The 14,101-nt window shown below is 36.3% G+C and overlaps 2 protein-coding genes across 2 annotated transcripts; both read right to left on the reverse strand.

The window, feature by feature from the left end:
* Positions 1–5,917: 5,917 nt before the first annotated feature.
* Positions 5,918–7,945, reverse strand: LOC121414932 (actin cytoskeleton-regulatory complex protein PAN1-like). Its single transcript, XM_041607978.1, has 2 exons — positions 7,615–7,945; positions 5,918–6,911 (listed from the first exon to the last, which is right to left on the reverse strand). The coding sequence occupies exons 1-2, from the start codon at positions 7,658–7,660 to the stop codon at positions 6,304–6,306; spliced, it is 654 nt and encodes a 217-aa protein (XP_041463912.1). The 5' UTR covers positions 7,661–7,945; the 3' UTR covers positions 5,918–6,303.
* Positions 7,946–9,898: 1,953 nt separating this feature from the next.
* LOC121414933 lies at positions 9,899–12,734 on the reverse strand. The gene is made up of 2 exons (XM_041607979.1): positions 12,398–12,734; positions 9,899–10,636 (listed from the first exon to the last, which is right to left on the reverse strand). The coding sequence occupies exons 1-2, from the start codon at positions 12,468–12,470 to the stop codon at positions 10,158–10,160; spliced, it is 552 nt and encodes a 183-aa protein (XP_041463913.1). The 5' UTR covers positions 12,471–12,734; the 3' UTR covers positions 9,899–10,157.
* Between the last annotated feature and the right edge of the window lie 1,367 nt (positions 12,735–14,101).

Below are 14,101 nucleotides of genomic sequence, written 5' to 3' on the forward strand. Positions count from 1 at the left end.
ATAACATGCATTTAACACGGTAGGGAATAAAAATAAAATACCCAGAAAACGTGCATGTTCCCTTTCTACCCAATATTGGGTACACACTTACTCAGTGTTTTTAGAGTGTTAATTATCAAAATTAATAAAACTTTAACATTTCATGTAAAAAACGCATAATGACAATAAAATATTCATGCAATATGTAAGGCATTTATATTCATTTCTTTGAATATTAGCTGATATGAAATAAGCGTTTCAATAAAGTAAAGGATAATTTCCTTTTCGCTTATTCTTTGCTACATTGTAGCTAGTTGATAGCGAGTGTCACTGATTCATATGAAAGTAGCAGTAGAAATATGAAAACTTTTGCACAATTCGAACTTTGTTGAATGACGTTATTTAACGGGGGCAACATGTGATAATAATCAAACTCAGTAGCAAGTGACCTGGTCATTTAATAGAATTCGTATTTCTGTCTCACAGTAGCTTTGGATCTGTTCCAGATACAAGGTTTGGCCGAAGTGCAATAACGTATGTGCCATCATACAAAAATTAATGAATTGTCAAAATTATGACAATCTGAGAAAGAACATATTCCCATTCACCACTTGTCTGCTTTAGCATGAGTCAAAGTAGCCAATGCATAAACATCTTGGCCTCAACGATCGCTTTCTTACTTCTTGTAGATTGCGGAAGATGATATGAGTATACAATGGCGACCTTTCAGCGTGCCTTTTATCATTCATGTATCTGTACACATTCGGTCAGATGTAATCATCATTTCGAATCTAACTTTTGGTCAGAGCAAGCGAGCGAAGAAGGACAAGAAATGTCACTTCTTAACTGATCTTTTTAACAAGGTAAAGAACATTTTATCTCGTGTTTCTAAGCGTGTAGCCTCTCTCCTTTTGGGCATGCATGTTTATAGATATTTCTCAAACTGGTTACTACTAAACCAGCTGTGATTTTTTTTATGGAGAAAATTCTATAAAAGGGACGGGACACCAGACAAGATTCATCAGTCAAATTTTCGACTTCTTTCCAATTAGAACATCAAAATAATTGATTTTGAGCTATTTCATCTTCCTCCATTTAAACAGTTAAACAATCTTATTGGAAACATAGTCTTCGAAAGTATAGGACTTGGCTTCTTTCTCAGCAATACGAATCGTCAAAGCTTCATTAGTATATCGATCAGTGTGGACCAATATTACTACATCCTCTCTGGTAACCTCTACGAGAATCAAAAACAAACAGAACCATCATGTGCTCCAAAGGAAAGATATTCTGCATCCTCGCAACACTTATCGGTAAGTATTCATACACCTGCATGCTCCTATGTCTTGACATAAGACGGTGTCCCATCCAAAAATCATCTAAAAATATAAAGTCATCATCTGAAATAAGTAATCAACAATCAAAAGTCTACAATCATGCTACGATTACATTTTTTACAAGTTCACAGAATGTATGTCTTTGACCAAAATAATTATATGCATGGATCACTTCTAGGCCTACTATGAATTCCAATATTTGCGGTGATGTTAAACCCCATGAAATCTATGTTCGGGGTTGTTGTAAATATTCAACATACATAATCATGTAGTAGTACCTATTGATGACAGATACTATTACCGAATCCTTACACGGGGAGGGGAGCAGGCCTCCATTATCTAGTGCACCCCTTTCCCCCCCCCCCCCCTCTCTCTCTCTCTTGTTTTAGTTCATCCAAATTATGATTGTTTTATTTTTGTTGATATTTGGTTCTTCTGTAATGATTATAGAGAATTGCAATAAAGGGTAGACTTTGTCGTGACTCGCATACCACATATACCTCTCGGGAAGGGCAAATCGTTATTTGTATTGATGAATGAAGAGAAAAATATTTTCAAAAATTGAATTGCTATCGTCATACTTTTCATTACCGATAATCCTTTATATGACACTTCAATGCACTCTATACAGCTTGCTGCATGGTTGTCGACGCAAATCCCGTCAAGCTCTCAGGCCGCCACCCAAGACACGCCAAGGCCCAACATGCGATTCCTCCACCGGCTGAACAGAACATGTTTGACGCTCCCTTGAACCAGATGGACGCCGGTGGCAGCGCAGGTGACAGCAGTTCCTCTGGTGAGTCATCAGCGGAAGGCGATGTCAGTGCTGAGGGAGCTGATATCGGTGACTACGGTGGTGGCGTAGAGCCAATGGGTAACCGTCACAACGACCGTGCCCATGGAGGAAAGCTTCCAATCTTTGGCAGTCCCAATGGTGAGAACCCTGGAATGGAACCACTCAAGAAGGCATCGACGTCCAGTTCAAGTGTCGGCATCGCCTTCGCCGTGCTCGCTCTGATCGGAGCCGCTGTCGGAGTGTCTGTGTATGTCATCAAGAGAAACAAGCTCCGTATTCCTTTCATCAAGATGACCAACTGTTAGAGCAGCAAAGTGATTAACCAAAATCAGGTGCCTTTCGTATTGAAATGTTGTCCATGATACATGTGTTTACGTGCTGTCAGTTGATTTTCAGGATATAAATCCTTTTTTAGAAATGCAGTCTTCTTAATCATGTTTACTTAAAAAGAATACTATAACTACATTAGTTTTTTAAAAAGATGTTTTATTGTTTTTCTTTCAAATCATATTCGTAAAATGCAGTTAACAAAGTAAAAATTGTAAAATAAAAATATTCACCCAATTACTTAAACTCATGCAATATTTAAAGAAGCTGTATCATACCAGATGAAGTATCACAATTTAATGACTCACAAATATCAGAGAAAAAACTTATGAAAGTACAGCCGATTTTCTACCTGCCCCCTCCTTACCCATCCTCCCCATTCCTCTATGATGATAGGCCCTGGGCGATCAGATAAGATATACAGGGATGAGATTTGACAAAATAAGACGTAATTACCGTAGTACAGACCTTACAAAGATGTGTGGCATTTTTACACTTTTGGTTCAGCGTAAACACATTCAGTAAAAAAGTAGTTAGAATTAAGAAATATATAAAACACGTTTCTGAGATCCTCATCAAAACACGCACTTTAAATAAGCGTGTGGACATTTAGGTTTTCCGCTAATTACAATTAAAGAAACACCCGAGGATCACACACACTAATGCACTTTAGATACAGAATGGAGAGATAGCAAGAATAATGCAATACCGACCTACAGATGAGGGCGTCCCCCTTTAATACGTCATCCATCATGGCCACATCGCAGATGTGATTTATCCATATATTTTTAGTGATCTAAAAATCTCAAGAACAAAATATTTATCATTTACAAATATCAGATTGTTTTAAGACCTATAACCTCACATTCGAATTTTGTCATAACAGCGAAGCAGTTTTGGATAAGTTGGATAACCCAGGAAGAATATATTTTGGACATATTTCATCAACTGCAATGGGAAGAATTATAAAGCGATTGGAAAATGTGACCAACACAGCACATAACATGCATAATATCAATCCTGCTCTGCCATGTCCGCAATTTGTCAAACTTGATCACGTGATAAAACCTAAAATTGCCTACCAACCACCAACAAGATTATCTATAAAGTCACAATACTTTGACTATGTTTGAAATACCGCTTTATTGCTTCAGAGTTTTAATATGAAATATAAATGTGGAATATCAAGTGCATTCTAGCTTTTCTTCCAGAAGAAACATGCTATCACCTAATTTCAGATAGCCTTTGAAGCGATGGTTTTCATATTATTTTCTTTAAACTTACTATTTGGTTACTCACATATAAGAATGATAGGCCTATGTGGATTTATAATATATAATTTTTATATTTTCTTAAATCATAAACATGCTTGATAAAGGAAATCACGGAAACTCTCACTGAAATGTGTATGTGGTACGATATTAGCATAGGATGTTTATCGTTTTAATATAGCTATCATTTTAATTGTAATGGTCATATATGTAGGTATATGTACTTGCTTACATTTCTAGTTTATACAACCAAGCCAAAGATCATACCCATAAATAGTTGACTTTGATGGATAATTTTAAAAACCTATTGACGATATCGAACACGTATTTTGATAACTTGTGCTAGAACACACTCAGTATCTATTGTCAATAGGTTTTGGCCATAATAATTCTAATTTCACAGAAGATAAGCTACATGAGCAGGTCTATCGACATGTAACATTTGTTTATTTGCTAACAATTAATATCGATGAATCATGCAGACAGTTTAAACTGGCAACGACCTCAGAAAATGCAGCTAAGCAGTGTTGTCAAAATGTCGAGCCACATTATTAGTATAATGGTTGGATATGTTCCAATATACTTTACAAGGTCAGAGAAAGCAGTCTAAGCATTAGACATTGCAGGAGAATACAGTGATTGTCAGTATTTTGTCAAGAAAACAAATATGCATGAAATACGATATTTCAGGATTTTTGCACTTATTGACCAGCACACCATTCATTCCAAAGCATTTAATTCGACACGTACGTTTAACCTTATTGAAACAGGTTATTAATTGTAGCGTCTCTGTTTTGTATGATTAGTCATTATTTACATGATCGATGTGATTGATTTATTTTGTGCCAAGTCGAGTCTTTCATGTCTTTGAAAGACTGTTTTTGTTTAATTATTCTCTATCTCGACAAGTTGTATGCTGCACTGAACATGTTGAATAATGATTGTATATTTATGTCGGTTATATATGTATATATTCCTTAAAGTTCTTTTTATTGTAAATTAATGAAATGCAATAAATTATTGAATCAGTATGAACATTTTCCCCTCTCTTTATTGCGAAATAGTTTCTCCTTTTTTTTTACATTTCTATCCCCCCTTCCCTCCCTATCCTTCATATTTTCCCAAATCGTGAAATTGCCCTTGTTCTCTTAGCAATGCGTGGTGCATATCATTCTACTATTATGTTTCATTGTCATACACAAAATTACTTGCAATGGCCATTTTCTGTTCATGCATATTTTTTTTCGTAGTATTTTCAGTGGTTTTCATAAATATATTTTTCGCATAACATTTATAACATAATAATGAAAAATAGTTCCTGTTTTCTCTTGAAAAATTGAAAATTTATATGCAGTTCAAAATAGAAGTTCAACACATCAACATACGAATTATGTTTTCAAATTCATACTGCTTAGTTATTTCATGATGTTTAACCTCTCACATTTTTTCTCACGTTTGTCTTCAAGCATTTATTAAGATACTACTCATATTGTTAAGAATTCTTAATTTCATGTTTTATTCTATCAAAACACTGTCTTTTAGCATCTTTTTCTCCCTGTTCACTTTTCCTGTCATCATTGTTATCCGTTCCTCTCTCCTTCTCTCCCTCTCCTTTTCTCTCTCTCTCTATATGCCCTCTCCATACTCAGTTTGAACATTGTTATTGGGTGAAAGTGCTCCAATGAACACGGACACCAAGGTCATTTCGTGTTAGATTGGTGCATTTTCACTTTCATTAAGTACGTGTATGATGTGTCACACTTGTTTTGTTTTGTTTCTTAGAGTCTCCCCTTTCTCTATTTTTTTTCTCCCTGAATCTCTCGGTTTCTCTCCCTATATCTCCATCTCTATTTCACCATTAATTTTGATCATGCAGTTTTTATTCTACAATTCTAGCTTTTCCATCTCTTGATATCTTAATGATAACTCTATAACTTTTCCATCTATCTATCTTAATCCATATTGATCCATCTTCTACCGATGGTCTCACTATTCCTTCCCCCATTTGTCTACCCCCCCCTCCCCCCCCATCTCTCTCTCTCTCTCTTCCTATCTCTGTAGAGACTATAGTCTTATTCTCACTCCCTTGTCTCGAATTTTCCTTCACAATAATTACACGTGCTGTTTTCACTTAAATACCAATCAAATCTAAGCCAAAGTGAAAATACTCCAAAATTATCACAATTTAAAAGTATGAATCAACCAAGTAGTGTATATCTACAAATTTATTTTTATCATTGTAGACGAGAATTAACAGTAAGGCATACCAGCTAATTGATATTCCATCATTTACGATTCATGACACTCAGTGCCTCTTTTATACGTAATGTATTTGGGTAGAGATGACACAGACCAAAGGATGGCAATTATAAATCAATTAATTTTTATCTTCATGTTGCAGATTCATCAAGAGTCTATTAATATCACTCGATACTTCTTGCATGTTTCAATATTCATGTGATTGCCATCGTCCCTTGTCACAAGCCAAAAAGGAAAGCTCACATTAATGATTAATACATCATGTATATCCAAAAATTTCTTAAGAGTGTCCGGCAGTCTGTAAGAAATTCTGGACGAATGCGCGGGAGGTGATTTACTTAAGAACGATAACCGGAATATGGTGTCTGTACTTTTTGAAAAAGAAAACCCCCAGTGCGATTGTGCAACCAATGATAGCGAGCACGGCGAAAGCGATGCCGACACTAGATCCCGAACTCGAACCCTTCCTGTATTCGGTCATCATCCCCTGACCCATCGAGCTAGGGGCTTTACCACCAGTCATCATGAAAGGTGCTTGGGCAGCTCCTCCGAGAAAACCGAATCCACCATCCGAGAAGACTCCTGGATTTTCATGTGCCCCAACGTCTGGTGTATCAGGAGGCTCGTACTCTTCATAGTCCGGTGCGTCAGGAGCGTCGGGTGCATCGGGTGCGTCGGGTGCGTCAGGTGCGTCAGGGATATCAGGAGCATCTGGGATGTCTGGTTGATCAGGATAGTCAACTTGGTTGAATGGACCGTCAAAGATTGTTTGACGGTTGAGGGCTGCAGGAGATTTGGGTTGTGCAGGATTAACGAAGTCAGCTCCAAACGTCTTCAAGAAGGCAAATGGCTGTACGGGCCCTTCTGGTCGCTGTGGCTTTTCAGGTTTATCTGGTGTTGGATATTTCCCGTATGGTCTTGCGTCAGCAATGGTGCACAAGACTGATAACAACAAAAAGAAGAAAAAACAATATCCAGTTAATACTCACATAATAATTTTCGTTATTCATGTATTAATCCATCTTCTTGGATGCGCAATAGCTCATTCGGTAGAGCGGGGGTTTCGGATTCCGGTGACCGGATTCGATTCCCACTTGGTGCGCTAGTGACGTTTGGCAAGGCATTAATCCTCATGCTTTCAGGTAAAAAAAATCACCACCATTAATCATTTACCTCATTCAAATATATTAGTATTTAGTTTATTTCATTCACTTGACAGATATCATGTTTACTTTGTTTCTGTCGTCTCATGAGGTAAACAACAACTGAATACAAGAACATTTGCCTGGAGGACAAGTCGACAAAAATTACAAAAGCGGCATGAACTTCATTTTCTTGACTCTATAGGTTATTTTGGAGATGGTCGAATATTATGACTATGTACATCGCATGTATATGTATTTATGCGATATGAATTTCCGGTAGTTGCATTAATTTTACATTGTTTACATTTATTTTAGCATGTCTATCGTTTTTTAATGAGAAGAAAACTCTTACCAAAAGAGGTAAAAAAAATTAAAACATATGACGATGAAAATTACTATTTCTCAAAACAGTCCTGCAGTAAACAGGAATAAAGAAAACAAATAAACATTTCAAAAGTAAGAAGGGTTGACAAAGAGGAGTGCTAGCGAAATTTACTTACCAAGAACTATTATCGATAAACAAAGAACGGCTGAAAATGTATGCATTATGCTTGATAAAACTCCCAAAACTGACTGAAAGTGTATTTCTTCAGAGCTGAATGGTTAAAAACCTCATCCCTGTGATCACGAGCAACGACTGACTTATACTTATCGAATCAACACAGATACACTAATACATCACGTTGTAAAAACAAACTTTAATGATTCCGCTAAGTTTTACACTGCTTTATAAGCAATTATATTCTCCATCGAAGCAAACCATCCAGCTGTTATCCTAGAGAGAAACTCGCAACTAAGAATTATACCCAAATCCTATACCTTGACCTTGTTCCATACAGTCGCATCTATCTCCCACGTCAGCCCCGGCGTTCGGGGGGCACGTCTTCCCACCCTGACACATGCACGAATCCCCCTAAATCCACCATCTTAATCCACGTGTCTTTGCATTCCCATTGCAGTGATGATTCGTTACTTTGATGAGGATTTGCCGACTGAAGAAGTAAACTTCTTAGTCATTTCTATATCTGCATTCATAATGAGCTACTTTAAAAACCAGCCGAATTCCATGTCCTTCCGTCAATCAATGTTACTGCGGACGTTGCAGTCATTCCCAGAAACTATATTATCATTGTACATCTCGTAACATATCTGAGTAAAGACTAGTTATGTGGAGTTTGATTAATTTATTCAATAATCTTTAAATTTCATAGGTTACAATATGATGTAAATACTGTCATCGATGGACGTTGTAGTCACCACTGAAAAAATATTCCAGACTGATTAATGTTATACGTCAATACGTTGACTGACAAACTATAGGTCGGTTCGAAGTTTGTTGTTCTGCTGTGGCTGTAAAATTACCCATCACTTTATGACTTTTCCTCATCGTACGGCAAAATTTATTAGAAATTGAATAATCCTTCGTCTTATTTGGATGTTAGGGAAAAAGCTCACTGTTCATGTTAGCCACGAAAATACAAAGCTTGATTTGATTTAACTTTGACACAATATTTTTGTCTGCTGGGAACCAATTGTGCATGAAAAATTTCGTTGTAGACTGAAGAGCACTGTTCACATTATAACCATTAAGAAATGTATGCATTTCAATTTCATTCAGTTGATGTAAAAAGTACCAGTAATAATTAGTTTTATTTTAATGTGTAACTACTTGTAGCAATAACTTTGTAACTGAAATTAGACATTACTAACTGAGTATTTCCTCTCTTTTTTGTGATAAGATCCCGGCCAGTATATTCAAGTGCGAAGTTTGTCAACGGTTCCATATAGTTAGGGGATACTATACCTTTTCTTTTGCAAAAAAAAATGTGATGAATATCGTAGACAATCATCATTTTACTATATAAGATCCCATGAAAGTAATCGATCTAATCACTTTACTTAAATAAACATTCCCTTGAGTGGTCTTCTGCATTTAGCCATTTACAGATGATATCAATGAAATAGTGGCTTAAATAAAGCAAGGACGAGGACACAGCCCTGGGTCACGCCAGTTATTCAGAGCCATTTTGGGATTTCCTTGAGAGACTTCCAATTTCTCATCGATATTGATCAGCAATATATATATATATATGTTGTCCCTCCCCCTCTCTCCTCTCTCTCTCTCTTTCTCAGGATTTTTTTGTAACAAGTAAAGATGATAATAACCAGGATGATAATGTTATTGGTCTCATAGTTATGATAATTGCTTGTTAACACTTGTTGCTATGATTCTGACAATTGCTCTCTTAAAAAAAATATATATACTAGTTGCCGAAAACTCCTAAAAATTACTGACAATGGCCAGATGCGTAATTGTTTTCAGAATGAGGTATAAACAGATCTTTCAAATGACATCTGTAACGTTTGAAATAAAAGTGTTACGATTTTTTAAATTCTTATTAGATGTTTATAAAATATCTGAAAATAAATCTTCATCATATTAACGTTATGGGAAATGTGCATCAGGCTTATGATTCTACTGATGATTTCAATCACACATAATGTGATTGAAATCATCAGTAGAATCATAAGCATGACCGTCATCATCATCACCACCACCATTGACATTGTCATCATCACAAACATAATTTTCATTATCATCATTATCAATTTCATCTTCAACAGCATTAACATCATGAGAATATCTATTTTCATCAAGATCATCCTCTTCATCATTCTTTTTACTCTCCTTCGCTTCCATCTCTTCATCATTTATCCCACTAAAATAAAAACACATCGTATCAGCAACTATAACGATTTAAATCCATTTAATAAAAACTTTCAATCACAATATATATTTATCTTTATCAAAATGTTCATAAAACAAGTTCGTGATCGAATCGAAATACAATCAGGCAAAATTATCTGAACCACGTCATCCCATGAAAGAAAGGGTGATATGAGGGAGGAGAGAGAGGGTGGAATCTAGAGAGAGAGAGGGGGGGGGGAGGGGTGGTTAAAGAAGGGGAGAGGGAGACATGGGGTATATTGATATCTTCCAATTTTATATATATGTTAATTCAATTAAAGACAAATATGAATCTTAATCTATATTCAGTTCGGGAGGTATATCACTGGTATTACTTGAACCTGGCCTCTTAATAGCTAATCCAGAGACGACCACCACTGCGATCACGAGGATGACGACCCCAAAACCAATTCCGATGTGGGATACTTTACTCTCTGTGGTCAAGGGGCTGTGTTCGTTTCGCTCTTTTGATTTCCACAAACCAGATCCTGTCCATCCGTTACGACCGATGGGGTTTGGAGGTCCGGCATCAACTTCAACCACATCTAAATCGGCATCAACATCGCCAGCGACAACGGATTCGACTTCAATGTCGTTTTCGTTTTCATTGTCCGCTTCTTCGGGGTCGTTGCTGGAGGGTTCTTCTATGTCGCTATCATAGGCATCGTTATCTGCTTCCATTTCCATCTGTGTCTGAGCGAGGGTAATATCGTTGACAGCGGTTTGCCTCGAGAGGGCTTGGGCTGGCTTCGCCTCTATCCTCAAACATAAAGCTGTCAGGTATTGGAATAAGGACAAAAAAGTCATTAATATTAAAAACATTTACTATTGAAAATCAGTTAGTCAAACAATTGGTCCTCTTCTGTCATAGTCTACAACCTCATGTGCTCCATCTCTTTTGGTCTACACTACACTTACTTTGTTTCATCAAGTCGAATTTGATTTCCACTTCGTCTTTTGATTACTTTGACTTGTCAATATATAGACATTTTAATCCATAAACAGTTCAACTATTTCAAGTGCTAGACCAAGAAGATATTCAATAAAATGCTTACAACCAAACTGCATATAAAACAAAATTATAGGAGCGCTAAATAGCCGTATGACCAAATGGATAATAGATGAACTGATGATAGACGGAGTAGGATTATATCATGTGGAATGAAACCAAACGGAAACTAAACAAAGTGGGTGTAGACCACAAGGCAATTTTACTGGTTATATTTACATTTTTTTTCTGGAAAAAAATGATAATGTAAATTCAAGCAAATATTTTTATTTTTATGTAATGTGTTTTGTCATACATTGATCGTTCAAAAGATCTAACATGGGGAACTGTGTCAATTACTGGATGTCAGTTAAGGGATTAACATATATTTTAAGGAATCATTGACCCTTAATTTAAAAATACGATTTTTTTTTATATCATAAAGTTGAATTACATGTATTCATTGTTTAATTGCTAAGTTAATTTGTTCTTGGATTTATGCCATTTTCTTGTTTTGTTTGAAATATAGTTGAAAAAACAAGTTGCTATATTCATTCATTTGACAATGAAATAGTACACTTGCGCCTTTCATTAACACAAACCATAATTGTAGCGAGCATCAAAGAGAAGCAAAACAGACGTTTTTCATAATCATAGCACATGTTATTCGATATTGCGGGATTTAGTGTGGCGAGCAGCAGCTTAAGTCGGTAGGGTATTCATGGTATTTGTCATCCCTTAGCCCACTGATAAAATATAAAACTAATTCTACTCCTCGTCGACAAATATATAACGCAATTCATCTGCAAATTGATATTCATTAATGTAAAAAAAATATATATATAATAATAATGATAATAAATGAAAATCACAAAGTTTTAGAAACAATAATGACGGCAAAGAAGTAAAAAAAATCGTTCAAAAGAGAAAATCTGGGGTGAAAATGACCCTAGCGATCTCTCGATAGCGGAAAGCCTTTGATGGAGCACGGCGATGAACCAATTTCCTTTCAAGATTGATAGATCCTCCCTAAAATGACAAGAACCCGTTGCTGAGGATCTATTCTGGTACAATCAACGATATACAACCTCAAATTAATGTTAAAAACCCATTATTCCAAGGATAACCGTTCGTGTCTCTGATCTTTCACGAGATACCATACGAGGTGCCTATTCTCAATTCATCATTAACTATCAAAATATTTAATCTCACTTTAGATCAATTTTCATAGTAATGACGTGAGACGTCACATCACCCATAAACATTAGTTTTCTTTCACTACAATGGATTGATGAAATAGGTTTGCAAATACTTTTGTGTAAAATGTGTCAATCGAGGCATCGCAATATATGAAAGACTCTTCAGATCCATTTCATGAAATTGAACACTGGGTCGCAAAGTTGGTATTGGATATGTTATATTAAGATATATTTTAAAATATAGTAACAACAACTACAACGAAACAGGGAAGTTTAAGGCTTGGAAAGCTGTCTGAAGATAATTTATATATCGCATGCCTGACTGAGCTCATGAATGGTGTACTCACCGCAAAACAAAGTAATCGTGATGGAAAGATGGGTTGAAAACTTCATCGATGCCGCCATTTTTACTTTCTCCATGTATAACTCCGACTAATTAATGTCACAAGTAAAACGTTTCCTGTTTAAATGGCACAACCCTGAGAATCCCATAGACCATGTAGACCGATCGGGGAGATGAATCACTTCTTTTTATACCATCCGAAATCCAGTTCAATCACTTTAGACTTAACAGCGTGTCCACTACATCATTTTGACTGTGCTTTACAAAGTTTGTTTCGACTAATAATACACTACTAAAGTTATGAGTATCATCTGTCTCCCCTACCTTCCCCGCTCTGTTATGATGTCTTTCCGTCCCCATCCCCGTTTGACTCTCTATTTCTAGCTTGTTTAACAAAGTACCGAGTTGACCTTAAAATGACGGATTTAATTAGACGACCTCATAGTTTTTTTCACCTCTAACGTGCGTACAATTTCTGAAAAAGAACATTGTTATTCATTATGATAGAATACCAAACAGTTTTTTTTCTGTCTAATTAACGAGGTTAGGATGCGTCATTGGAGAGAAAAAAGAAAAGATATGTTTATACTAGGATACATAGTTTCGCCACTGAAGTCACGGAAACTACCACTACTCCCTCACTACTATCGTACTTACTGTGTAAGGGACTCTATTATGTTATTACATCGTCATGGTATCTTTTACATTTTTTAGAAAAATATCAGAGGCAAAATTATTTGATGTGAGTCAATCAAATAGTTTCTTTTTAATCTCATCATAATGATGAAGGAATGGATGTGGTTTACTTCTGAAAACAGTTCAATGTGAACATAAAACGCGATGAGATATAGACTTGCTTTGTACAAAAACAAGGTGACCAACATGGACTTATCAATAAGGATCATGACCAATATACCCAATTGCCCAAACAGATCGACTTGGATTTGAATTCGAGCTACACGCCTACATATACGTCCGATACCCTACCACTGAGCTATACCACACCATGAACCAACTTATACGTTTGTCTGGCAACCCTGTGAGATCAGTGTCAAATGATTTCCCTTCATAATGAACAATCGGACTTTTGAGGAAGTTCTTGCCATATTGAGTGCCAATAGAGGCGTTAAATGCACACATTTTTTGGCAGAGTTGGGCACTTGCGTCTTTCTCTGTTCGATACTACGTGTGAACTCTGTGAAGAAAACTTACAGCATGTTGGTATTTTGTCAAGTCAATCATTGTTAATCCAAACAAGACTTCCTTCTAAACACGTAAATTACATATACGTTAAATGTTATGATCATGAAGTTTTTTTTCTTTGATATTCACAGGCGGGCATGGCCGTATATGCAGAATATTTTTTGGGGGGGATGCAAGAAACAGATTTTCTCGAAGTAACTCGAAGGCAAGGGAGCGAAGGGACCGAGCTTGTCTTTGGGGCACCTTGTACTTTATAAAGTGGATTTGAAGAATATTGTGCACACTTTAGGTGCATTTTGTGGTAATGGGGTTCCTCCGCCTGCCCACAATGCAGCGTGCAGCAAGTTCCCGTTATGGCAATAAAGAACAAAAACAAATTGTCAATAATTTGTGAATTAAAACAGCAGTTTAGTCCTTGATTCTGGACGAACGCCTTGCCTTTTTCGTCAACTCTGAATCTTACGACGAAACTACTGTTACGGTTCATCAATTTTCGACAAAGACT

Source organism: Lytechinus variegatus, chromosome 5, assembly GCF_018143015.1.
Source record: "Lytechinus variegatus isolate NC3 chromosome 5, Lvar_3.0, whole genome shotgun sequence".
Lineage (NCBI taxonomy): Eukaryota > Metazoa > Echinodermata > Echinoidea > Temnopleuroida > Toxopneustidae > Lytechinus > Lytechinus variegatus.